General features: G+C 34.4%; 1 protein-coding gene across 1 annotated transcript in view; it reads right to left on the bottom strand.

Annotated features, from left to right (window-relative positions):
• LAMA2 (laminin subunit alpha 2) overlaps positions 1-27604 on the bottom strand; it is a 672905-nt gene that overhangs the window by 385228 nt on the left and 260073 nt on the right. Inside the window, 5 exon segments of the mRNA XM_047732179.1 lie at positions 5318-5417; positions 10510-10688; positions 16797-16914; positions 18319-18408; positions 21303-21482. Of these exon segments, the coding sequence (XP_047588135.1) occupies positions 5318-5417; positions 10510-10688; positions 16797-16914; positions 18319-18408; positions 21303-21482 (667 nt within the window).

The following is a 27604-nucleotide window of genomic DNA, read 5'->3' as shown; positions in this document are numbered from 1 at the left end:
ATTATGCTGAGCGAAATAAGTCAATCAGAGAAAAACAATTATCATATGATCTCTCTGACATGAGGAATTTGAGAAGCAGGGCGGGGTTGATGGGGAGTAGGGAAGGAAAAAAATGAAATAAGATAGGATCAGGAGGGAGACAAACCATAAGAGACTCTTAATCTCACAAAGTAAACTGAGGGTTGCTGGGGGTGGAGGGATAGGGAGAGGGTAGTTAGGTTATGGACATTGGGAATGGTGTGTAATATGGTGAGGGCTGTGAAATGTGTAAGCCTGATGATTCACAGACCTATATCCCTGGGGCAAATAATACATTATATGTTAATAAAAATAATTTAAATAAAAAACAAAAAAACTATGTGTGTATAATGTTTAGAAGAGATATGCAAAACGGTAAGAAAGTTTTAAAAGAAAGGACTGTAAATCTACATTAGGAGAGCATATAGAGTTGTAATATTAGTAATGAGCAAAGTAGAATCCAATGAAAACAGATTCACTAAGGGGCTCCTGGGTGGCTCAGTAGGTTAACTGTCTTCCTTTGACTGGGGTCATGATCCCAGGGACATGGTATTGAGCCCCAGGGCAGGATCCCTGCTAAGTGGGGTGTCTGCTTCTTCTTCTCCCTCTGCCCCTCTCCCCTTCAACCCTGTGCTAGTGCTCTTTCTCTCAAATAAATAAAATCTTAAAAAAAATAGATTCATTTGGACAAGCCCTCATTTTACAATGATGACAATAAAATAAAAAACATGACTTAAGATATTATATTCACACTCCATAAGAACACTAATTTTAAGTACAAAAATATATAGATAGACAACAAAAGATTTGAGGGCTCAAAGAGAAAGTGGCCAAAAATCAGTGGCTGAGAATGATATTAACCTACTCCTTTCTAATATTTATAGATGAATTAGAAAAAAAAGACATAGAAAAACATGAATCATCTACTATTGTTGAATTACACATTATACTGTATATATATACTTATTGTAGTTCATTCATCTACAACAATGCTCAATTTCTCAAAGCAGAAGTAATCTATGTCTACTTTTCTTAACATAAATTACTATTTCTGTATTTGTAATAAAAGTCATTATAAATTAGGATTGAGGTAATATGAAATATCAATATCAACCATGATAATAAAGTCTTATACAAAATTCTACCACTCTAAAAATGAATATTTCCCCTTTTAACTCTTGAGTGAAAGAGAAATAAAGACTTCAATTGTGATTAAATAGTTTTCTAAGTATATATATATATATAACAGCAGTGAGAAAAGAACTTAATGTTTATGAGATATAGAAAAAAACAGTAACCAAAGGTTAAATACATTAAAAAATGTGAATAAATTAAAATTTAATTCATGTAATTATAAGAAAAAAAGAGAAAAAACAAATGAATACCACAGGAAAGAAGGAAGATTTGAAAAATAAACAAAGAAAATAAGGTAAAAGAGAACTTAAAAATAATCATAGATATGAAAAGAGGACAAATGGTCAAAGATTATCATAAAATATTTTAGTAGCAGTTAGTTTTTACAGTGTTTCCAAAGTTTGAAACTGTAACAGAGTATCTAAAACATGAAGGGCTATGTAATTTAGTTTATGAAGCTAGTAAAACTTAGTATCAAAATCTAACTAAGGTAGCCCTAAATAAACCTAATAACAGCTTATAATGAAATGACATTCACTTTATTCAAGGTATTATGCTTAGCACTATATACGATACATTGGTTAATTTAGTTAATACTCAAAACCTCAAAATGAGATAAGTACTATAATGTTTCCCATTTTACAGATCAGAAAACTAAGGCACAGAGAAATTAATTTGTTTGCCAAGATAGCACAGCTAGCAGATGTTATAGACAAAACCAATTTACATATGAATTCAGATGAACAAATCCTAAATAAAATAAATACCAAACTGAATCCTAAAGTACATTAAGAGGATTTTCCATAAGGACCAAGAAGGTTTTATTCTGTTAAATATTGTTTCATATTAATAATATATTTTAACATATTATATTCATAATTCAAATGAAAAAGAAATCTAGTAATTTCAATAAAGGCTGAAAAGCATTCCAAGAAATTAACATTTACTTCTCATGTTAAAATCCCCATTAAGACTGAGTGTAGATGTATTCCATATAATGACCATGTCTACCTTAACATTTGTAAAAATCCTATATGTTGTAATAATGTAATATTGTGAACTAGATGCCCAAACATCCCCTCTTGTTCAGAACATTTGACAACACAGGATAAAGTTACAGACAGAAAGAGAGATAGACAGACAGACAGAATGGCTGTACTGATTGAAAATAAGGAAACTCCTTGAAAATCAGAAACTACAAAATTTAAAAGAGAGAGAGAGAGAGAGGAGATTCTAAAGAAATAAACTATCTCTTAACCAGTATCCTTTCCTGGAGCTGACTGACAGATTAACTGAGCACGGCTTTATGGACCAAAAGAAAAGTTGTAGGTACTACTCAAGTTAGAAGATCGTTATCAGAGATTATACAAACTCAAGGATCCTGAAAGGAAAAACTAGAACCTTTACACAAACATGCACAAGTATGTGCATGTGTGTGTACTCACAAACACACACACAAAATCATCAAACACACAAGAAAATAGGGCCCCAATGAATAAATTAGCAGAAAAATCAGCCCCCAGGGTTAGGCTTATCTAGGTAACAGAGAACACTGCTAAAAGATACAGAATATAAAATAAATATACTTAATATGTTTAATGAAAAAAATTATATTAAATATAGATTGATTTAAAAGAGACTACTGGAAAAACAAAATATAGCTAGAAACTTTCTTTATAAAATACACCAAATAAATTCCATACTGATTAAGGAACTAAGTATAAAAAAGTGAAATAATAAGAATTAAGAAAATGAATACATTTGTCTGATCTTGGGATAGATGAGAGTTTTAGAATTCTAAAGGCATATCAAAAATTCAATTAAAATATTAAAACATAATAATCTTGGCATAATGTCTTATAGCTAAAGTTCTTTAAGTTATAATAGGTGATTATATAAAACATTTTAAAGTTTCATTTATAAAATAATATTAACAATAGTGAGACACAAAATCTGGAATGTTTATAACAAATTTAACATACAGTTGTTTTTCATATTTAAAGCACTCTTACAAATCTTTGGGGGGAAAATCACCTTATACTAAAGTAATCAGTTTTTTAGTAATCAAGTTAATGTCATAAAATACCGTTTCCCACTATCTGATTACTCATACTAAGAAGTCCAAAGCATTTCACTGTAACTTAGACAGACTCTTTCCTAAGAAATCATCAAGATAAACATGAAGATAAAAATGTATCATGGGAAATGTGTCTAATTTGGTAACCCAGGTATATTGAGTAATATATATCTAATTATAAATTTTGATTCTTACATTTCAATTTTAAAATTAGAAGAATTAGGTCTCAAATTAAATATAACTATGATTTTTTAAAAGATAAAGATGCAATTGGCAGACATTGTCAAGTGAGTTGGAAGACCAGTGGAGAGTATAGGGACTTACACATGGTAGGACCTCAAAAGAGGAGTCTAAATTTAGTGGATCATAAAATCATAACTTAAACTTTTTATTTAACATGATAAATATACCATACTTAAGAAAAATGACTAAATAGTGGAGAAAAGGAATGAATGAATGAATGAATGAATGAATGAAACAATTCTTTTTAAGATGGAGAGTCAGTGGGCAATACTTAATGGTGATTAAAGTACTAAGAATATTATTTAGATATTGTCTGGAAGATGTGTTTTTCCAGAACTTAATAGAAGAAATGGCTCAATGTGGTTAAATTTGAAAATGAGATTGGGGGATGAACAAATTGAAGAGGATACTATTGCTATTTATTTTATTCTCTTCCCTATTATTAAAATTTGTTTTTACTATGTATGGTTTTTAAAATAATTGAAAAATATTTATACACAAATAACCTCACTAAAACATTGGTTACAATAAACAAAATTAGAAACAATCTCAATGGCTATATAAAGTTGAGTGGGTAAATAAATTATGGTATGTCCACATAATGATGTTAAATGGTGCTAAAACCAGATTTCAGAAAAACACTCAATAGTTTGGGGAAAAACTCACTTGAAGTTAGCATAAACATGTTAATAAGAGTATTTATAATGAATTACCACTGCATTGTATGCTTATTTTTCTACCTTTCAATATTTTATCAGTTTTTCAAAAATAATATACTTCTTTACAAAGTAAAAAAAGTAAAAAAAATAAGTACAGAAAAAAGTTAAAAGACATTACTGAAAATAACATGATTTAGTTGTTACTACAAAAAGATAAGGAGCTATAAAATGAAAAACGACCTCAATAATTCACCATTTGAGATTTAAAATAATCAGGGTTTTAATCTTTTAAGATTTAAGACTGTAGGGCTTAGGTTGATAATCTTATCATTTTATAAAGAAAGCAGGTAAGCTACACCATGCCAAAGAAATATTGCCAGTGTTTTAACTTGAAAGCCATTGGAGGAAAAACGCTATATTGTAACCATGATTTATTTTAGTTTTTCCCAAGAGAAGAATCCACTCTTAGCGATATAAAAAAACTGTTTCAGATATGTCCTAATGTTCTACTTAACTTTGGCAAGCAACTCTTCTGGACATAGCTCCTTGACATTTTTTATCAAGGAGTTATTTTGGCATTTGATTCTTCAATGTTTGGACTTCATCATGAGTTCAATCCTCAAAGAAAGTATTTGGCTTAAATTTCTATCAGCTTCTTTCCCTTCATTAACTTATGACAACTACCTATTTTTAGTCCTTTATGTACACATTTTGCTTTCTGTACTACATCTCAGTGTATGAAGTCTGTTCTCTCCTCCCCCTGCAACACACACATCCCTCAGTGAATGCTGTCTTTTCACACTAGAAACCACAGAAACTACAATAAGCAATTCAATAAAGAACAAGACACTAAAAAATTACATACATCACAGATTTCTGATTAACCAGAAGATAGACAGGCATAGCTATATAAATATGTATATATGAATATACACACATATGCTTATAATGCAAAATAAATTATTCAACTCTTTTTGCTTTTAAAGCATAATTAATTAGTTGTAATTAATTTACAGGAAAATAATTATTGAGATGAATAAAAAACTGCTTCCTGGAGGGAACATTGATAGATACGAGAATAAAATTATTAAGTAAAATTTATTATAAAATATTACCCTAAAAATAATCATATCTGGCTTTTTATTGTCCTTTTATCAGAACAACAGTTCTTTGTTCTTGCTCTTACCTCGTCGAGCGTGTTTTTCATCCTTCACACAGACTTCATTTAAGGAACCAATTGGATCACAATGGCATGGCTGGCATGGTCTTGGATAATTTGGAGACACCTAACAAGAATATTAAAGGGCTCTTAGTCAAATGTAATAAAAACATAAGTATTTTTTAATTTAGCAAACTTTTAAGGACAAAATAAATTTAATAATATATAATAATAAATTATATGGAGAAAACAGTATAGGAATTATCTTCAATATATATTTGCAATTTCTAAAATCCTTTCTTCTAAATAGAGCCACAAACCTAAAATAGGTAGTAAAATACACTTGTATTTATTTGCTACCTATAATGAGGAATTATCAAGATTCGGCCATATGAGTTCCATGATTTTTCATTCTTTGCTGAAGTTTAAAGAAAACTGCAGATAGAGTACTTTAATCCTTAGACATTTCAGGATGCAACCTTTTTGTATAATCATGGTATCATTATAATAAACAAAAAAAAAATACTTGATAGTCTCTAATATATATATTCCTTAATAAAATCCTTCTGATTGTTTTTTCTCTATGTTTTTCTTTTCTTAAACCATAGTTCAAAATTAGTAATTTCCCCAAATTTACTTTTTAGGAAGTTTGTTCATGTTGATTATGATGTGACTGACTAAATAGAAATTTATATTTGGTGCTGAAAAAAAAGATAATATTAAGTAGGCAAATTAACCATTTGGCTTTCTAGAGAGGGAGCATCAGCCAAGGGCACACAATGTAGCGTCTCCACAATTAGGAAAATGTGAGCTCGCATCTCAGTGTGGGTGCTGACTACATGGCCTCATTTAATTTCTCTACTTCCTTGTGATATGAGGATATCAGTAAAAACTATAGTAACATTCTTAAGCTAAGATTAAAAGGAAGAACAAATAAAGGTTCTGATAAGATTCCTCAGATTTATTACTCAATATAACTAATTTTAATGTTAAAATATTTTAATTAAACAAATCTAGACTGTGAAAATATGCTGTAATTACAACACTTGGTTTCTAGATGCAATAGGATAAGAAGAAAAAAAAAAAAGCATTTGCCTAGGGTATACCTAAATACTGTGCACATGCTCTCTCTCTGTCTCTCTCTACATACAAATAAATCTATTCACATAAATATATACACTTTCCCCATAAAACGTAGCCAGACATATGTGTATATCTATGCTTAATTTAGAAATGGAAACTTGTTTACTAATATAAATCAAAGTGTTATAACTAGGGTTATTTACATTTCTGATAGAATATCAATCAACTAAATTCACAGATCAGTTTTAAAATCAACATTTTAAAGATACATTTATTCATTCCCCATTATGAAGTAAGAACTGCACAAAGCACAGATAGGTAATGCCTGGTGTCTGCTTTAAACAAGCGTACAGGAATAACAAGCTTGGAAGACACGATTAAGTAGAATATGCCAAGTGATAAAACAGACATACAAACAGAGCATTAGGGCACAATAACACAACACAATGAAGTCAACAATGTTTCAAATAAGTGACATTTAGACTGAAGCTTGAAGTATGAGTAACAGTTTCAGAGTAGGGATGGCAGAAGGACTCTCCCACTAGAAAAAAATAAAACAAAACACTAAGACATGAAAACAAAAAATGAAAAAAAAAAAACCCTATGTGGCTTAAAGAAAAAAAATTCTTTTAAATGAGATCTTGGCTGTAATAAATATGATTTATGATTCCAATGATAAGCTTGGGTAAATCAAAGTCCCCTAATTCATTATCTCTCTTTGTGGTAATTGGGGAAACTTGCCAGATTGCTGACCAGGAAACTTTCTAACATGAGATCCTATAAATATATCAACTTTGCACATGATTTTTAAATTTATTAAAATAATTTTATTAAATATTTATTAAAATAACAATTAAAATAATTTAGATTACTCAAAATAAACAATGCATTATGTATATTTGATTTAACTATTAAGTATATGGATTTAGTAAGTAAATCTTAAATCAAATTTCAGAACAATAACTTTAAAAATATTATAGAGATGTTATTTATCTGAAAACCTCAATGCAAAAAATTTTTCTTTTTTTATCTTTAAAAATGAAATGGACTTTTGAGGCTCTTGGGAGGCACAGTCTGTTCAATGTCCAACCTTTGATTTCAGGTCAGGTCATGATCTCATCAGTCTTGTGTTGGCTCCATGCTCAGTGGGGAGTCTGCTTCTCTCACATTCCCTCTGCTCCTCCTGCTCAGGAGCTCTATCTTTCTCTCAAATAAATAAATAAAACTTAAAAAATAAATGAAGTGGACTTCTACCCAAATATTTGGCACTTGAGTGATTTGAATTTTTAACATATAGTGTAGCTTAATTATTTTTATAAGTATTAAAACACCATAATCTAGGCTCCAATTCACTTAATTTCTTGTAATAAAAATATGAAGTCTCCAGGTTTGATCATGGCAGTGTCTTGTATGGTCTAATTTACTCTCAGATAACAATTAGTAATTCTGGATAAAATATGAAAGTAAAATATTTAAGGGCCTGGAATATTAATCAAAAGCAGGCAGAACCTAGACAAATTTGAGTTTGAAAAAAAAAAATAAACTAGTTGAGATCTATGTTCAGAGATGGGGAGCACCAGAATCTGCATATCAACACCCTTCAAATGCTTAACTGATCCCTTAATCTTACATCTGTTCAGTAGACTCCAAAGAATCCAGCGAAAAGTAACAGCTGGAAAGCTCAATGATGAAGTAGAGTTTTCCAGTCTGTATACCATAAAGTAAACAGAGATTGGAGTTGTCTACCAAGTTAGCCAAGATTAGACAACCACCTTGAGTTTACTGTTAATCTGTCCTAACACAGTGTAAAGCAAGCCTCTAAATAATCTAGCTTAAAGCCACTAGGACAAATAAAGGAACTTAGGTATGGGATATAACATCAATATTTGAAAATCTTGATATAGTAACATTAAACAATTTTAAAATTATTTTTTATAATAAATACACTGAGAACTAACAAAAGACATGCAAGATCTCTATACTAAAAACACTCTATGAATATTTAAAGGACATATAAATAATAGGAGAGACATACTATGTTCATTGATTACAAGACTCAATATTAGTGTTAGTTCTCTCCATACTTGAATTTAGGTTCTATACAAGAGTCTCAACTAATATTTCCGTCATTGATTTGTACAGGAATATAAAGAGAAATTGTGACCTAAAACAATCTTCAAAAGGAAGACTAAAGTTAGTGTATTTATGTTTCTGAATTCAAGACTTACTCAAGGTAAACCAGTCAAGATACCATGCTATTAATACAAGGATGGACAAACAAATCAATGGGACAGATCTAGGGTTCCAGAAACTGACCCACATGATCAAACCACATGATTTGCAACAAATGCCTCAAAACTATTTATTTATTTCTCAAGATTTTACTTGAGAGAGCAAGCGAGCACAGGTGCCCTGCCTCAAAGCAATTTAAAGGAGAAAAAGAATATAAAATATTTTAAAATAAACAAATAAATAAAAATAAAATCTTAAATAAATAAATGACTAAGTAAATAAAATCTTTAAAAAAAAAAAAAAAAGGCGGGGGGATGCCTGGGTGGCTCAGTGGGTTAAATGTCTGCCTTCAACTCAGATCATGATCCCAGGACCCTGGAATAGAGTCCTGCAGTGGTCTCTTAGCCCAATGAAAGCCTGCTTCTTCCCCTGCTTGTTCTGTCTCAGAAAGAAAGAAAGAAGAAAAAAAGAGAGAAAGAAAGAAATGGAGAGAGAGAGAGGAGAGAGAGAGAGGGAAGGAAGGAAGGAAGGAGGAAAAGAAAGAGCGAGAAAGGAAGAAAGAGGAAAACGAAGAACTTAAAAAATGGTTCTGGAACAACATTAACCATGTAGATCTCAATCACTGTTTCGTACCACATCCAAAGATCTACTTGAGATGGGACATAGATCTGAAAGCTAAAATTATAATGTTTCTGGAATTAAAAAAAATACTTTGGCCTGAAGGGAAAGTTCATAAGACAAGATATAGGAATAGACAATAAGCACTTAATAGGAAATTACATGCAAAATGGGATCAGCTGTAAGATTATAATAGAAGATCTGTGGTAGCACCAAGCATTAATGGGAATGAATTAATGATTGCCAAATACCCACTTGCCACACATGCAATACCCACTAGAATTGCTAATAAAAAAGACAGTCCAATACCAAATATTAGAAATTATATGGAAGAACTGGAACTCACACATTTTTGGTGAATAGGTAAAATACTTTTACTAATTTGGCAAAATGTTGGCAGTTTCTTATAAAGTCATATAAGGATATATTAATATCCTATAAAACAAGTATTCTATCCCTAGATACTTAGGCAAGCAAGGTAAATAAAACTTGACCATAAAAAACACGCTTACATAAAATATGTCTTTCTGTGGTCCTGTTTTATTTAATATAAGCAGTGTTTTATCGGAGCTAGCCAGAAACTGAAAATGACACAAATACCTACCAACAGAATAGATTAAAAATTGCAGTACGTTCACGCAAATGAATAATATATTCAGTACTATTTTTTAAAAAAAAAAGAACTACAGGGACGCCTGGGTGGCTCAGTTGGTTAAGCAGCTGCCTTCGGCTCAGGTCATGATCCCAGCATCCTGGGATTGAGTCCCACATTGGGCTCCTTGCTCATCAGGGAGCCTGCTTCTCCCTCTGCCTCTGCTTGCCATTCTGTCTGCCTGTGCTTGCTCTCTCTCCCTCTCTCTCTCTGACAAATAAATAAATAAAATCTTTAAAAAAAAAAAAAAAAAGAACTACAGATGGATCCACTATGGATAACTCTTTAAATGTTATACTGAGTGAAAGAAGGAAAACAAAATTGTATTCATTTTATGATTTCATTTTCATGAAATTCACTAAGAGGCAAAACTAATTTAACGTTCTAAAAATCAGTTTGCCAAGGGGTGAGGATTGACAGGAATGGGGCACAACAGAACTTTCTAGAGAGATGGAAATGTTTTATACCACATCCTCAAAGATTTATCCAGTTTCCATTCTGAAACATTCCTAGTCACCTCTCAGATTTGCAGTCAAACTGTTTAGAGAAGCTTTCAAAATTATTTTTCTGTATAATACATTTCTGTATGAAAAGGCCAAAAATAACACTTTGTGAAAGAAAAAGTATACTTTACCCCTTTGGGTCTGAAGAAACCATCAATGCATGTCTCACAGTTTATACCAGCAGTGTTTTGAGTGCAGTTAATACACACACCCCCTCCAATGTACTTTCCATGTATATTTAAACTCAGATTTCTTCTCGCAACATTTTCATCATAGTAGCATTCTTCAGCTTTCCCATGACAATTGCATGCTGCATTAGGAAAAAATAAATTCATAAACATTAATTTCAGGTTTCAGATTTACTTAAAAATCATTTTCTGTTATATAATATTTTTTATATTCTATGAGAAATTATGTTGCATTAGTGTATATATATATATATATACATTACAAAAGTATCCAGAAGGTATTTGGGTTTATTGAATGTATTAATAAATTCATACTTTTTAATAGAACTTGAAATAATTAAAACCTATAAATTAAGCGGAATCAGATGAAATTACCAATATTTGACTGATTTTATCTTATAAAACTGAAATTCCTCATGGTTCAACCCGTAATTTCCTATTACAACAAATAAGAAATTATTGAACTATGTCACTGAATGACTAAAATCCAGGTAATCTGCAATGGGTAATTATTATATGTGAATCTCAGTGTTAGATCCGATGGGTAAAAAAGGACACTTATGACACATTTGCTTTTTTGCACTTCTGATAATAACTAAAACTTGGGATTTTTTTTTATATTCTACATTCTGTTTTAAGTGTTTTATATCTATTGCCATAGATTTTCATTCTCAAAATAGCTTTATCAGTTAGGGGCTCATATTAACCTCTTTTCATCTACCAGGGACGGAGACAGAAGTGAAGTAATTATAGAAAGTAACCAAATCAGTCTTGCCAACCTCACTCTGAATTCAGGCTCCTGAGTCTACAGGGCTAACACTGACAAATTCCTTCAAGTTCTATCTGATAAGAGAGATGAACTCTATCATAAGTGCCAAGGAACCAGGGCAAAATGAGAGCCGGTTTGCTTAGTGCCTGAGATCAGACTGTGTTGCACCAGTCGTGACTATCCAGTACTTAGTCATGTGATGTAGGGAACTTCTTAATTTCACTAAGGCTCCGTTTCCGGAAACATGGAGGGGTCAATAGTAATTACCAGATTGGAATATTTAAAAGCATTAAGTGAGAAAATGCCTGTAGAATCATTAGCATAATGCCTTGTAAATAAGTTCTTAATTGATTTTTCCAACACCCTTCCCCCTTGATCCTCCTTGTTTTCCAATCCCCTTCTCTTCTTCCTCCTTCTGTGTTTCATGTCTTATTATAGGTGTTCAGAGATGTGAAAAAATTATTCCCCCAGAAAAAATTGGGTAAGGCTTTAAAATAAATGGGTAAAATTTATTTTAGGATGGGTACTAGGGAAAAAGATATGCAGAATCTCCTTCCACAGATGTTGAGTTTCTCAGGTGTTCTTACATGACTTCCACATATGTGTGGAGGGGTGCATATGTGTATACAGATTTATGTGTGGGGCACAGAGCTTAGTCTCCCCCACCCCACAAAGGGAAACATTTGTAAACTGTTCTGAACTATTCCCAAATTTTACTAACAGTAAAAAGTATAGCTCTTTCTCTATTAGCATGTTTCCTCTATGGCTACACAGGGTACTTCTTGAATGGGGTGTTTAATACCCTATTAATGAGTAATTATATTATTTCCAGATTTCTCTTTTATAAGTAACACTGAGTAGGTAATAGGAGCCGAAGGAGGTCGGGGAGGATTGGGGGTTCTAATGTCACACTGATTCCCATTTACCAGATGAGTGACTCTGAGAAGAAAATTTAAATACTGGTGTCTTTTTTTTTTTTTTTTTTAGATTTATTTATTTATTTGACAGAGAAAGAGAGAGAGCACAAGCAGGGGGAGTGGCAGGCAAAGGGAGTGGGAGAAGTATGCTCTCCCCTGAGTAGAGAGCCCAACGTGCAGAGTGCCCAACATGTGGCTCAATCCCAGACTCTGGGATCATGACCTGAGCCAAAGGCAGACACTTAACCCACTGAGCCACCCAGGTGCCCCACTTGGTGACATGTTTATGCTTCCCTTTTTTGGATGTTGTGAGAGTGCAAAACACCCAGTGGAATGGCTGGGACACAGGAAATAGTCCCGCTGGTATACAACCACATCTCTAGGCTAAATTCCTACAAGTGTAATTTCAAGTCGAATTTCAACTTCAATTAACTTGAAAAATTTCCCTCCAAAAATGTGATGTCAGATTACTTTCCCTCCAACAGATATGATAAAAATTCAACCACAGCCTCACCAACACTATATATTATCAACCCTCTTTATTTGTTCCTGGACATAGTAAGCATTCAGGTATTTGTTAAGTGAATGAATGATAAGTTTTGCCAAATTGAAAAGAGTATTTTCATTATTTTAATTGGTACTTCTTTTATTATGAGTATGAGAATCTCTTTAGATAGTTTTAAGTCTTTTCTTTTCCCGTTTGAAGCTTTGCTCATTTTTTTTTAAGATTTTATTTATTTATTTATTTGACAAAGAGAGAGAGAGAGAGATCACAAGTACACAGAGAGGCAGGCAGAGAGAGAGGGGGAAGCAGACTCCCGGCTGAGGAGAGAGCCCGATGCAGGGCTCGATCCCAGGACCCTGAGATCATGACCCGAGCCCAAGGCAGAGGCTTTAACCCACTGAGCTACCCAGGCACCCCTAAATCTTTGCTCATTTTTAACTGGTTTATTGAATTCTCTCTCTCTTTTTTTAAATTCTTTCTTATTGCTATAGAAGACATCTTAATATAGTAAGAATACTATCTCCTTGTCTTGTTTGTAGCAAATACTTTCCCTGGTCTATTGACTTTGGTTTAGAATATAGGATTCTTGCTATACTGATGGAAAGTTTTCAAACTTTAGTCTAGGGAACCTATAGTCATAAATATAAATCTCTAGGTATTATAAATGGTTTTATACCTTTAGGACAATAACAAGAATTCTTACAAATCCTGTTGTAAAAATATATTGCAAGAAACAGACAAGATTTCTGCTTCCAGTGTAAGTAAAGGGAAATATAGAGGAATGCAAAATGATTCACACATTATTTAGATTTAGTATTTATAACCATGAGCTAAGTAGGTAAAACACGGATGCTTGGGGAGCCCTGCTTTTCACATTCCATGCCAGGGCCCTCTGCCTACAGCTCCCCTGGCTCTTTTAAAGGCACTGCACCTGCAAAGTTCCCTATGTATAGCCTCAGAGGACATGGATGGTTCCCAGTCACAAGGAGCAATTATTCACTCTGCCATCAGCAGTTTGCTATTTCATAGAATAATTAAGACACCTGATAGAAATGGTCTTTAGTATAGGCTTAGCAAGGGAAGAAATATTCTTTGCTTTTTAGAGATATATCCTGCCTTAAGTAAGCCAGATTGATGAAAATCCAAATTAAACTCAAATGAATTAGTAGGTAATTATTCATTTCATGGAAGGATTTGTTTTTTTACAGAAGGGGTTTTCTACATCTTAAGGTGATTGGAACACAATTCAACTTGGAAAAGAAAATTTTCATATAAGCTTTTAGGAATGCATACATTGCCAAAAGCATGATATTTATGCAAGGTTCTATGGTTTGGGTTCTTGTGTCTAATTGTGGACAAAAAAGAAAAACTTTTTTTTTTTTAATTTGGAAATACCACCTCCCATCTGTTCCATGAGAAAAGATGATTGTTTCATAATTCCACTATTTAAAAAATATATATATAGTAATTAGTGGTGATGTGCTTTTGTATTGCTTTACCCATCCCTGTTCCTCACAAATTTAAGCTAAACTTTTGTTTTCTTGTGTAAACACACATACACAAGTGGAGTGTATTAAAGGATTTTGCAGATCACTTTACAAAATTAGAACTGTGTGGGAGAATGTCAGGGGCAACAGGAAGAACCCTTGCCCTCAAATGCTACTCCCACTTGTGATTGTTGATATTCCAGCAGAAGGAGAGACATATAATTCAATTGAAAGAAGTCTGAGAACATGAGTGGCATTGAACTTAAGTTCACTCTTAGGAATGAATGTCTGCTTTCACTGGGAGCAGCTGCGGAGAACCTGAGGGATGGTCAGGAATGGGGTAGGGGATATGCAAAGAAAACAAAAGCTGGGACTCTGGATGCCCCTTTTACCACAGTGGGGGGGGGTGGCCCATTTCTACAGATATAACTCAGTAACCATGGGTGATTTCTAACAAAACATCTTCACAACCAGGCAGACACAAATCAAAAGGCAAAAAAAAAAAAAAAAAAAAAAAAGGGAGCACCTGGGTGGCTCAGTTGGTTAAGTGCCATCTCTTGGTTTTGGCTCAGGTCATGATCTCAAGGTTGTGAGATGGAGCCCTGAATCAGGCTCAGTGCCCAGCACGAAGTCTCCTTGCAATTCTCTCCCTCCCTCTGCCCCTCCCCCTCTCTAAAATAAGTAAGTAAATCTTTGCTATAAAAGGTCAAAAAAGGTGAGTACAGAAAATGGAGGGACTCAAGACATTGATAGTATATTAGTATATGCAGAATCTTAAAAATTCAAAAGAAAATATTTTATGGTTGGGGGATTTTATGATGAACGTTTGCTATAATTCAATAGTTTTAAGAACCTACCATATCTGACACATGATACATGATAAAATTCTTTATAATAAATATACAAAGTTGGTATTAGGTTAAAATGTCTACCAAGCCTGTTTGGGGGGGTGATATATACTTATGAAATAAAAAAAAAATGTAGCTAGGACTCAATAAAATATTAATATTTGAATTCAACTGAATTGGGCATCATGGTTATTTTGGATTTATAGCTCAGCACAAATCTTTGTTTTTAGGTCTCATCTTGGCCTGAGCAGATCTCCAGAACGCAGGTGTCTCTAGCATCACTATCACCACATTGGGCCAGTTGACAATTTTAGGCTACAAAGTCATCTGCTATACTTCTTGAGTATTTCCGTTCTGAAAAAACTGGACATAGGCAATTGTCTTCAAAAGTGCTAACATTCAAGTATGAATAACTGTTTGTTGACATGTGTTTTCACAGCCAGTTGTTTTACTATTTTTCATCACTGGCTTTTTTTCTTGGTTGTCACCATCCCATAATCGCTACAGCCTAGTTTATGCTAATGATTATCATTGGTGTCATTTCTAATATTAGTATCTTATATTATTATTAATGAGAAACCATACATTTAAAATATTGTTACTATTAAAATAAATATTTTTCTATAAATTTGATTTTTTTTGCCTTCTCTGTTACCTTTTACTCTCATATTCTTCCCAGCTAATGGGAAGACTTTAATAAGTATAATTTATAAGAATACTTTAATAAGTATAACTAATGAATCAGAATGTATTTGTTTTGTCTTTTAGGTAACGATATAGCTCTAGTTGGAAAGGTGTAATCTCTCCCCTCTGTTTCTTCCTCCATTAGATGATTGATATGCTAGAGCTGTTTACTAGGGAACGAGCTACAAAGGGAGAAGGCAGAAGAATCTGGAGCTTTACTGGTTTCAGAACCATTTTACAAACATACAAATATATTAGAAAATTAGTCTCTATATAGTGTAGGTTTTGTTGTTTATTTGCATTTCTAGTGGAGTGTGTGTATGTGTGTACATAGTTGACCCTTAAACAATATGGGTTTTTGAGCTGTGTGGATCTACGTATACATAGACTTTTCTCAATAAATATATTGGAAAAATTTGGGGGGATTTTTGACCATTTAAAAAACTTACAAATGATCCATGTAGCCTAGGAATACAAAAATATGAAAAAGCTAGGTATTATGGTAAGAACACAGTATATTATACATTATATTATATATAAAATACATGTTAATTGACCTTATTGGTAAAGCTATTGAGCAACAGCAGACTATTAGTAACTATTAAGTTTCTGGAGAATCAGAAGTTATACCTAGATTTCTGACTGTGTATGGGGGGTTGTCATCCCTAACCTCCACATTATTCGAGGTCAACTGTGTGTGTGTGTTCATATAATGCTATAAGCTTAAGATTTACTCTGATGACAGTAAGTATACTTTTGTAAAAAGTATGCTTTTATTATGCTTTTATCTATTTCTCATAATTCCCACACAGTGGTAAAGTCTAGGTATTTAGTAATATTTATCAAATTAAACAAAACAAAACTGAGTAAAACCGTAGGGTAAAAGAGCCTACCAGCTATTGCCTTGGATAAAGTACATAAACTGGAAACATGCACTTACCTAACATCACCACATGTTTATATTACCTGTGTCCCAGAAAAGGAAGAACAACAGACGTTGTTGAATTCTAGGGATCATACCTTCACATTCTGTTTTAGTCAGAAAAGTCCCAGCTCGCCAAGGTTTCTGATGGAATCCTGGACAGCACTGATCACAGCTATCTCCACATGTATTATGCTCACACTCACAGCGGGATTTCTAGTCAAAAATTGGGTGAAAAGCATAATTTTAGTATTTTTGGAACCATTAAAAAAGGGCTTTCCCTAGAAGGTAGAAGGAAGAGAAGAGAGAACTTTTCTGAGCACAGGTGCCAAAATGTGAAACTCCTGTCCGTCTGGAAAGGAAGAAATACCAGCCTAAGGAGTGGATATATTCGGTCAACACCAGCCTGAGGAGGTCCAGACTAGTTCTGGAGTCACTGGACTCAGGTCTGGAAGACAGCACAGGCCCAACTGAGGACTGTCTTGAAGACTGAACCCCTTCTCTGATTCCTGAGATCTATAGCGTTTCTGGTTTGGATGTGTCCACTTTAAGGCTAAGTACTGTTAGCATTCAAGGGTGTGGGAAGAAGAGAATAGATTCCTAGGCACTAAAGGCCACAGATCTAATAGAAATCTAATGTCCCAGGGCTGAATCTCCTGCCTGTGTGTGCTCCGAGTAGAGTCTAGTGCATCGTGTGGAACGGGGCCTGCAAGGCTGCCTTGTGGGCTCTCACAGCTTGAGGAACACATGAGAGACAACACCCACAGCTTGCAGAAAGCTGCACCATAACCTGCCCCAAAGAATAGGCTAGGGCATTTGAACCTCCCCTAGGAAGTAAAGTTATGATGCATTAGCCAGAAAGCCAGCTTTGAGAGAAATACCATTTGTATCCTGCTTTTAAAGGAAAAAAAAATCCGTACATAAGTAACTATGCTTACTGATCTTACTACTGAATATGTTTCTTCCCTATAATATACAATAGATGATTTTGTATTTTACCAGTTTATGACTGAGAAAAACAGATATCCATTCATCTTCTTTTTAGGTGGTGCTTATTTAATACGAGGGCATTAATGAAAAATTCAAGCCGAAAGCATTCTAGCATTTTCCGACCCTGTGGTTTCATCACTCTCTTGAAGATGCTCTTCAATTCTGCGCCCTGTCGCCCAGGCCCTACTGCAGCCTCCTGTTCCACGGCTGTTCCTATTTACTTCCATGCACAGTTTTCATTTGTTTGCATTAGTTTCTTTGATGAAAATTTTTTAAAAGAAATGGTCAGGTTGACTGATGGCAGACATTCTCTAAAGTTAAATTATACAGCAGGCTGTCCTTGCTAGAGAGGTTTCAAAATAGACCAGTTTGGGAGGCTTTGGGGGGAAAAAAAAAACCACACACAACAACAAAAAAATCCCAACTAATCCGTTTTCTGATATTGTGGTGGCTGACTTCAAAGTCTATCATCCTAACTGCTGGCTCTATTTCACCCTGGCATGGCTTCCTGTTACACCGTCTAAGTGAGGATCTGACACCCATTCACAGCATCCCTGTCAGCAAAGCGGCTCACGAAGCATTTGACAGTTGAGCGTTTCATCTTGCTAAGTATCCTATAAATATACATACATTTGTCACCGGATCAAGCGGACAAGCCCTGGCATGACCATAGCAGATGCACATCCCTCCGACCGAAATATCCTTCACAGAGTAGTAATACTGCAAAAAGCAATCCACAGAGAAATCCTGTTAAGATGACTGCAAGGTGTAAGTAACAAAAGGGAACATTCGCTTAAAAACATTACTTTCTGCTTTCATCCTTAGTTTGAAGCAGGAGGGAACAACGGAACAATGGAGGGCTCACAAAAGATATCAAGTTAACTCCTCGCCCTGTGATCAGAGCCCAGAGAAAGACCGCCTCTGATTTACATGTAGGGGGGCATTTGAGAAATTTCCTTCCCACAGACATACGAAGTCTGTGCTGGAGTATTTATTATTGAGAGCAAGTTTTTATGGTGGGGTGGGGGTTGGTCAGGGCAATTACTCTTCATAAAAGTTGTTTTATGTACTTTTGTGAAAGAAAACTGCCTTTATTGCCATGATAGGAAGCTCAGTGTTCATTAATCATATGCGGACTGTCTTACGCGATGGATTTGAAGAAACTCAACATATTTAGAGGAAATCATGCTCAAAACAAAACATTTCTTAACTATATTAAGAGGAAATAAAATGTAATGAGCTGCAGGATTGATTTAACATAACATAAGGAGTAAACTACATGGGAGGGACACTTGCTATTTTTTTCATTATTATGTTAAAATTAGCCCATGTGATTACTTTCCTATTTGAAATTAACATAAGGTTATGTTTTTAATTATTTTAATCTACCCACCTATCTTCAAAGATAATTTATAATGATAGTACTGGACTATATACGAATTTTAATTAATATACATATAACATTTTGTAATCATGAGAGTACATTATCTTATAGAATCCAAATAACCATTTCAGTGATAAATAGTTCTGTTATTCCAATCATTCACATTACAAAACCCAGCAAGAATAAGTAGGTGAATACAACTCTGAGTTCCCTAGCTACAAATTTCCTTTTTCCATTTACTTCTTTTTTTCCTATTTATTTTTGTTGTTTATGTAGAGTATCTTTTATAATTTTTTTTGTCACTTTTGTTTCTTGATATACTTAGACCTGGAAGTTGAAATAAAACTTGCCAGAAGTTTAGGTAATGTAAAAGTCTGCTTTTCACTAAATTCATCTCTTAATAATATAGATACGAATAGGGATATTTGGTCAGAAAGCTGATATAGTATTTTTGTAGATGCTTTTAAAACTGGGAAATTTTCTTTAAATATAAATGCCTAATGCTTCACTTTTGAGTCATGAAGAGCTGAAATTCAATATCCTATTTTATATATTTAAATTTATATGTAGTGTTTACTGAACTTGAGTACTTTCAAAAAGCTTATTTATATGTTGCATTTTACTGCACTATTTTAAAGGCTCATATACAATGAAGTTATAAATAATAGATGTGCATCCCAACCCCCACTCTGCCTTCCGCAAAAGATGATAAAAGGAACATATTTATTTACATTGATTTTTTTTCCTCCATTAGATATACTGTCGGAAAAGATTAAATTTCACTTCAAAATTACTGTCTTCCTGAATGCATATTTTTAAGTCATGTCAAAATGATAATTAAAGGTGATTTTTTAAACATGTAAAGAATCTAAACATTGCAGTAAAATAATATTTCTGCATAAGATTATTTACAATATGCTGAAATGTAGTGCAAGGTAAAATTATTTCAGGTTTGGAAAATGCAGGGCACTAAAACATCCAACGTGTGTTGTATGGGGATAACCAAACTTTAAAAGTTATTTTTGGGATGATGGAGTGGTTAGGTGTGGGTAAGTTAAGTAATGAGAAGAAAATATACATAAGGGGTATTCATGAACTGTGAAAAGTGGTGCCCTTCGATATTCAGTCTGCTTGTTCAGCTATTTGTAACTGGTGGAATAGTCAGACCTTTTAGAACTAAGTGCATCATTCTAGAATTAAGTGCTTTGTCTCACAAACTCCATTTCTCTCTATAATCTGATTTCAGCTTTCACCTCTAGTCATAAAGTAGGTATTCTCTTAGCATGGATTTGCTTTATGGATTTATAGCTGAATTATAACAATGTCTTAGTTGTACAGCAGCTTCTCAGGAATGGGACATAAACTAGGGATGTGGTGAGCACTAGGTAGGAAAAAAGACAATTATTACTTTAGTAACCTGGACTGATCACCTTTGTCATAATCCACAAATTCTAGGTTAACCCCAGAAAACAGCATTCTCTTAGCTCCTGTTTTCAAAGATCTATTAAAAGGGATGCTATCACCTTTCTTCCCCCTGATATCCTATTTATAAAAGACAATAAAATAGGGTACACAATCAGTTTCCCCCCACAGTAGCACTTTTTAAAATTATGGGTTGCAATTCATTAATGAAACATAAAGTTAAATTATTTGATTGGGCAAAATGGTTCACAGAACAGCAATACTTACGTCACCTAAAACTTGCTAGAATTACTGTTTTTCAATTCTGCCCTAGACCTACCAAGTCAGAATGTTCATTTCCACAATATCACCAGCTAATTCTATTCACATTAAAGTGTAAGACATACTGAGATAGGTATGTGCATATGTGTGTACTGAGTTATGATAGAAAATACATTTCTTAGTGTGGACTGTGGTCAAAAATGTTTCAAAGTCATAGCACCTCCCATAGTAACCCCCCAGTGCCAACTGTGATAGGAGTTCAGATCCCCTCAAGTGACATCAAAACTCAGTCATCAAAAATATGATGAACTAGGTACTGTCAATGCTCATTTTACAAATGAGGAAATTAAAGTTTAGAAGTGTTAAAAAGTTTGATAAATGCTCCCTATCTAAAAAGGGGCAGAGGTTGGCTTTGAACAAAGGGAGGTTATGTTGAATAGGTGTCTGGTAACAGCCACTCCTACGAATCACTGAAAGGGACGTTTAAATGTTACTTAACAATTACCAATATCACTTACAGGCCACAATAGGATTCATCATAACTTACTCTTCGGGTGACAATTGGGTCAATTTCTCTTGGGTCTTTGTGGGCAAACATCATCAAATCAGCATTCAAGGTCCGGATCCTCTGAAATCGCAGGCGAATGTAGCGAGCAGAGGTAAATTCTAACAGTTCAGGAGAGGGGTCATCAGCACTTGGTCTCCCATTGATCAAAGAGATGTGAATCTACACAATACGGGAAACAATTTAACAATTAAAGTTACCAAAAATGAAATATCTGGCTTTTTCTGATTTGTCTTGGGAAAATAAAATTAAGCTTCATGCCTCCCAATTAGGCAGATGCTGGTTGATATTTACTCACTGGAATGTAGTGAAGTAATTGAGGAAGTTTATGGACTTTTTAATAGATGTATAAGCAAGTCATTTGTTTATATTTTAGGCATTCTCTATATACTGCAATTCCCTATATTTTTTTGTTCTAAGGCATTGCCTCTACTTGATTTTGCTAGGATTTCCATAAAATCTTAGGTTAATCTTACTTTTTCTGAAAAATGTTATGCCCTAAAATTATTTAAGAATCTGGTATCTAGTGGGAAACCAGAAAACTTGGTTTTTGAATAAGTTACAAAATTTCAGATAATACAGGAAATCAAAGTACTTCTAAGGTTGAAAGTATCTAATTACACAGCCTTAAACATATAGAGCAAAAATTGACACATAGAAGAAAACTAGACAAATCCACAATCACAGTGAGAGATTTCAAAAGGTTGTTTTTTTGTTATTTGGTTTTCAGAAATTGATAGATTAAGAAGACAAAAAATTACCAAAGATTCAACATATTCTATGAAAAAATATACTCTATGAAAGTTCATTGAAACCTGAATTGAAAGGTAAATTTTTCAGGAGGATAATTTAGCACAATTAACACAGAAGAAATAAAAACTAATCATGTAAAAAATGGAGAAATTAGCAAAGAACTACCCTCTAGAGGCGCACAAAGCCCATATTCTCTCACAGTTATCTCATGAGAACAGAGAATTTCTGAGGAGGGAAAGTTGATAAAACCAAAAGTACTTCTATTATAGATAAAGAAATTATTTTCCTAATACCTGAAGAGTTCCTATAAATCAACAACAACAAAAAAGACCAGCGACTAACACAGAAACACAGAAAATATAAAGTGACTACTCAATAGTGGCTGTTAAGCTTTCAATAGGATAGTGAACCTCACTCGTAATAATAGGACTGCTCATTTAAGATTTTTTAAAGATTTTATTTGAGAGAGAGCAAGCAAGCATGAGTTGGGAGGTGGGCAGAGGAAGAGGGAGAAGCAGACTCCTCACTGAGCAGGAAGCCTGATTCAGGGCTCAATCCCAGGACTCTGGGTTCGTGACCTGAGTCAAAGGCAGATGCTTAACAACCAAGCCACCAGGAGCTCCACAACTGCTCATTTAAAATACAGTAATAAACTTTTTTCATTTTTTAATGCTGTCAAAACCTCAAAATACTTGTAATAGTCCCTTATGGCAAGACTTAGGAGATCAGGCATTCTCAGACACTCACAGGTATGAGTGGCACAAACCATAAGGAAGTGAACTCAGCAAAGCTATCAACATTACAAATGCCTAGAATTTTGACCTAGAAATTCTACTTCTGGGAAATATCCTACATATATTATATATATTCTGATGGGATTTTTTGGTAATAGCAAAAGACTAGAAACAATCTAATATCTGTCAATAATGCATGACTGATTAAATAAGTTATACATCTATATAATGAATTATGTGCATGATAAAAAGGAATGAGGAAACTCTTGATACACTCAAAGGAAGAAGTATAGTATTTTTACTTTTTCCCTCCTTGGTAAATGAAGTACTCCCTATGTGATAAATCAAAATGGTTCAAAAAAAACTTGAAACTGGCAGGTTTTAGGCAGAAAACATATACATGGAGAGAGAGAGAGAGAGAGAGAGAGAGATACCACACGCACACACACAGCCAAACACACACACTTACAGGAGGCTAAAGAGACAGGAATACAAGAGAAGAATGTGTGCTAAGCTGAGGGCTGTCCCAGAACATGACAGTCTGTACCTACACTGAACAACTGTGACTTGAGGTCACCCAATGGAATGCTCATCTACTTTTTCAAGACGATAAATCATGTGTGTTAATTATGCTTTTTGACAGGAGAGGCAATGATATGTGTTTCCATTCCTAACATCCTGCATTTAAATAATCCCTGAGAGATTTTACAAACTGACTGCCAATAAACTACCGAATCACTAGAAAAATAAATATAGCAAACTCTGAGATGAGAAACTAATTCTGATGCCACAAAGAATAAATTCAAAATGGTTCAGGATAAAAATATGAAATGTCCCAGCTAACTGAGTCTACCTTGGATATTTAGTAGAGAATAACTTCACTTAACACATTTGAGAATGATAGAAAGCAAAGTATTCTAAAACACTGAATCTCACTGTACCGAATACCCTCCCTCTAATGTAGGAAATTCTAGAAGACTTAAGTAGGCCTTGCATATTCCACAGTTCTGGTATCTAGCAGGTGAGCCAGAAATATGTTTAAAATTAAGTTGTCTCTATGACTTAAGAATGTATCAATTAAATGCAAAGATAGAACAAATAGATGGATGAAGCAATTAAAATGAGTTCCCTTTAGAGATTCTGGCATCCAGGAATTCGCCCATGTCCTTGAATTCATGCTTACTTTTGTATCTTATCAAACTCTCCCTTCATTGCTTCTGAAAGTGCTATTTGAAAGAAAGGAAAACATCACCACATGTCAGGATTCGTTTTTCTGAAAATTATTAAGGTTTATTTGGTGTAGATGCTGTGGGAGCCATATCTGTACTGCACATGGAATCAGTAAGTTCCTCACTTAAACATACAGGAACTTTAAAAATTATGCACGTTGGGGTGCCTGGGTGGCTCAGTGGGTTAAAGCCTCTGCCTTCGGCTCAGGTCATGATCCCAGGGTCCTGGGATTGAGCCCCGCATCGGGTTCTCTGCTCATCGGAGAGCCTGCTTCCCTTCCTCTCTCTCTGCCTACTTGTGATCCCTGTCTGTCAAATAAATAAATAAAATCTTTTAAAAAAAATATGCATGTGTTCTCATTTAGGTTCATAAACCCTACGATAGTGACATAAAGGATTCGGCAAAAGAACACTTCTCCTCACAGCTTTGGTATTTTCATCAATTTCTTCTGCCAAGAGATCTTGTGAGTAGAGTTAGTCCCAAGCTGTTTCTGGAATATAAAACCAGCTGTTTGGCCATGTTGTGTGCAGCTTTCTTCCGTCATTTTTCCCACTCTCCTTCAAAATAAATCCTAATATTAGATAGGTTATGTCCACTGGCACTTTGCTGTGTAATTCCAAGTCCACTGGACAGCTTCACATACTTCCTGATCTCCTGGGGGAGGGTAACAACTGGAGGGTGCCTGTCTTCAAAAAGATGAAAAGTGTCTGTCCTTAAGACCACCGCTGCCTTGCTGAGAGGCCGTGGGAAGTCTGTGGTGGTGTGGTGTCTTCTGAAATGATTTCCATTACAGACATGTTAGAGAGTATATGTTCATGCTGTCAAAGGAATTCATTTCAGCTGAAAATATCAGCCTGATTAACAGCCGGCTTTTTAGATTTTAAAATTACACTCTTCTTTGAAATTAGTTTTCAGAGATAAATAAAAAGAAAGTAAAAACTCATGAGAAATATCTTTTTTTATAACCAAATGTCTAAATCAATATTATACTCTACTCATCTAAATGATTCTGTTTTTATTAGTTGTAAGCATACTATTTAAATCACATCTCCTTTGCAGATGGATCAGATCTCTGTGCCTCTATAGTGCTTTTATTTTCATGATTAGAATACAACTTAAAAATAGTTTTCACAGCAAATAATCAATTTTCTAGTATGGATAATTGTCCCTTCTTATTATGTTTCTCTATTTATATTACTGCATCTGCTTTAGATTTAGATCTGCCCTTCAACAGACGTATGGATACACAATGGAATATTACTCAGCCATCAGAAAGGATGAATACCCAATTTTTGCATCAACTTGGATGGGACTAGATGAGATTATGCTGAGTGAGATAAGTCAAACAGAGAAAGTCAAATATCATATGGTTTCACTTATTTGTGGAGCATAAGGAATAGCATGGAAGACATTAGAAGAGGGGAAACATGAAGGGGGAATCAGAGTGGGAGACGAACCACGAGAGACTATAGACTCCAGGAAATAAATAGTTTTAGAAGAGAAGGGGGTAGGGGGAATGGGTGAGCCTGGTGACGAGTATTAAGGAGGGCACAGATTGCTTGGAGCACTTGTGTTATATGTAAAAATTGAATCACGGAACACTACATCAAAAACTAGTGGTATACAGTATGGTGACTAACATTACACAATAAAAAATAAATAAATTAAATTAATTAAATTTAAAAAAAGCAAAGTATCTTGCTGCAGAATTCTCAATCATCCTATATAATTGTTCAAAAAACTAATAAAAGAAAAAACCTCCAGAATTTAAAAAAAAGTGTGTGTATATATATATATATAATTATGTATATATTATATATATATATAATGTTTCAGAGACGGAGAGTAAGATTTTAGTAACTTGGAAAAGGGAGCCTAATCACTTTTATCTTATCCAGTGAGGAAAAAAAAAGCATATATTTGGAGAAAGGGGGTGAACTTTAGGAAAAGGAAATAGTGCAATAATTCGTCGCTGTGCTTCCAGTGCAGAGCAAAGGCTCTGGTTCTGGTTCTGGGTGGTCAACAGAAACCCCCAAGTGATCGATTTTCAGTCCTCACCATACTTGATCTGTTTGTAGCATTTAAAACAATGTGTTACTCCCATGACTTCCAGGACACCGTGCTGTCCTGATCTTGCTATCCCTCCGGCTACCTTTTTCACTCTCCCTCACTGCTTACTACCTCCCTCCTTTCCTCTCTGACTTTCTAATATTGGAGCTTCACAGTATCGAATTTTTGGCCTTTTTTTCTTGTCCTACCCACACTTACTCACTTAGTGATCCCATCAAAGCTCACCAATGTAAATACCATCTATAACAGTCCTGCTTGACTGCTTTTGTTTTCTGTCTTTGGGCAACCAATTTGTCTAAATCCTCTTGGCTTTACCCTCAAAATATATCCAGCATCCAAACCCTTCTTACCACCTTCCCTAAAACCATATTGGAATAAACATTCATCACCTTCCCCCATCCCTGCCACCCCAGGCACCACGATAACTTCCCAGCAGTTTTCCCTGCCACCATTCTTATTTCTGTACAGTGTATTTGCAACCATTGCAGCTGAGGTTTTTTTTTTTTTTTTTAAAGTCTTTAGTAAATGTTTCCATTGACTTATTCCCTGTATTGTCTAAAAACAAAAATCACAAGTTTAATATTAATGATGTAAAATACTGTGCACCAGAGCCAGCTCGCACTATGCTGCAAAGTTGGTCTGTATTCTCTTCACTGCTGTTTGCCAGATGATCTCTAGCAATTTCGGCAGTTTCCTCTTCAACAGATCACATGCTAGAAGCAAAAGCTGGCCAGCAACTAACTGCAAATACTGTGAACCACCGCAAAAGAGGTCGATTCCCAACTCGAGCCCCATGCCATAATCACATTCATCATTAGCAGATTGCGCAAAAGTCATCATTTCCTGAACGGGAGCAAAAGCCTTCAGTGACGCCTCTTCACTTGGTGCCCCAACAACTGTCTTGCAGATTCTTGAGGTCAGCATCCATTTCAGGGAGCTTTCTGAAAACGCCTCTGAAAATATAATTCTGCTCCCATCATTCTTTTCCTTAAAACTTTCTGATGCCTTTCTATTTCATGACCAATAAAAGCCAAAATTTTTGCAATGAACTACGAGGTCCTAAATTACCTCGATGCCATTTCCACCCTGAAACACTGCCAAAGAAAACATTAACTTCAAGAGCTCTTTTCCTACTGTTTCTCTATTCACATTGCTCTGGCCAGACTGCCATCTTGGCTAGAACATTCCAGACAGGATTTTCTCTCAAGGGGTTCACTTGCCTGGAATGTTCTCTTCCACAATACTGCAACGCTCAGTTTCTCATCTCTTTCCAAACTTGCTTCAATGAGGTCTTCTTGGGGGGTCTTTCAGTGACTATCTAATTACAGTGCAAACTTCTTCCTGGTGTGTACTATTCCTCCTACCTGCTTCAATGTTCTCTTTAGTACTTTTCTTCTAACACACCATGATTATGCTTTGCCTATTTATCATAATGATTATTTCTCTCTACTCTTTGGATCATAAATCCCAAGAATTCAGGAATCTTGTTAATTGATA

The sequence above is a fragment of the Lutra lutra genome, chromosome 6 (genome assembly GCF_902655055.1).
Source record: "Lutra lutra chromosome 6, mLutLut1.2, whole genome shotgun sequence".
NCBI lineage: Eukaryota > Metazoa > Chordata > Mammalia > Carnivora > Mustelidae > Lutra > Lutra lutra.
The sequence above is the reverse complement of the archived record's forward strand: the minus strand, read 5'-3'. Positions and strand labels throughout refer to the sequence as shown.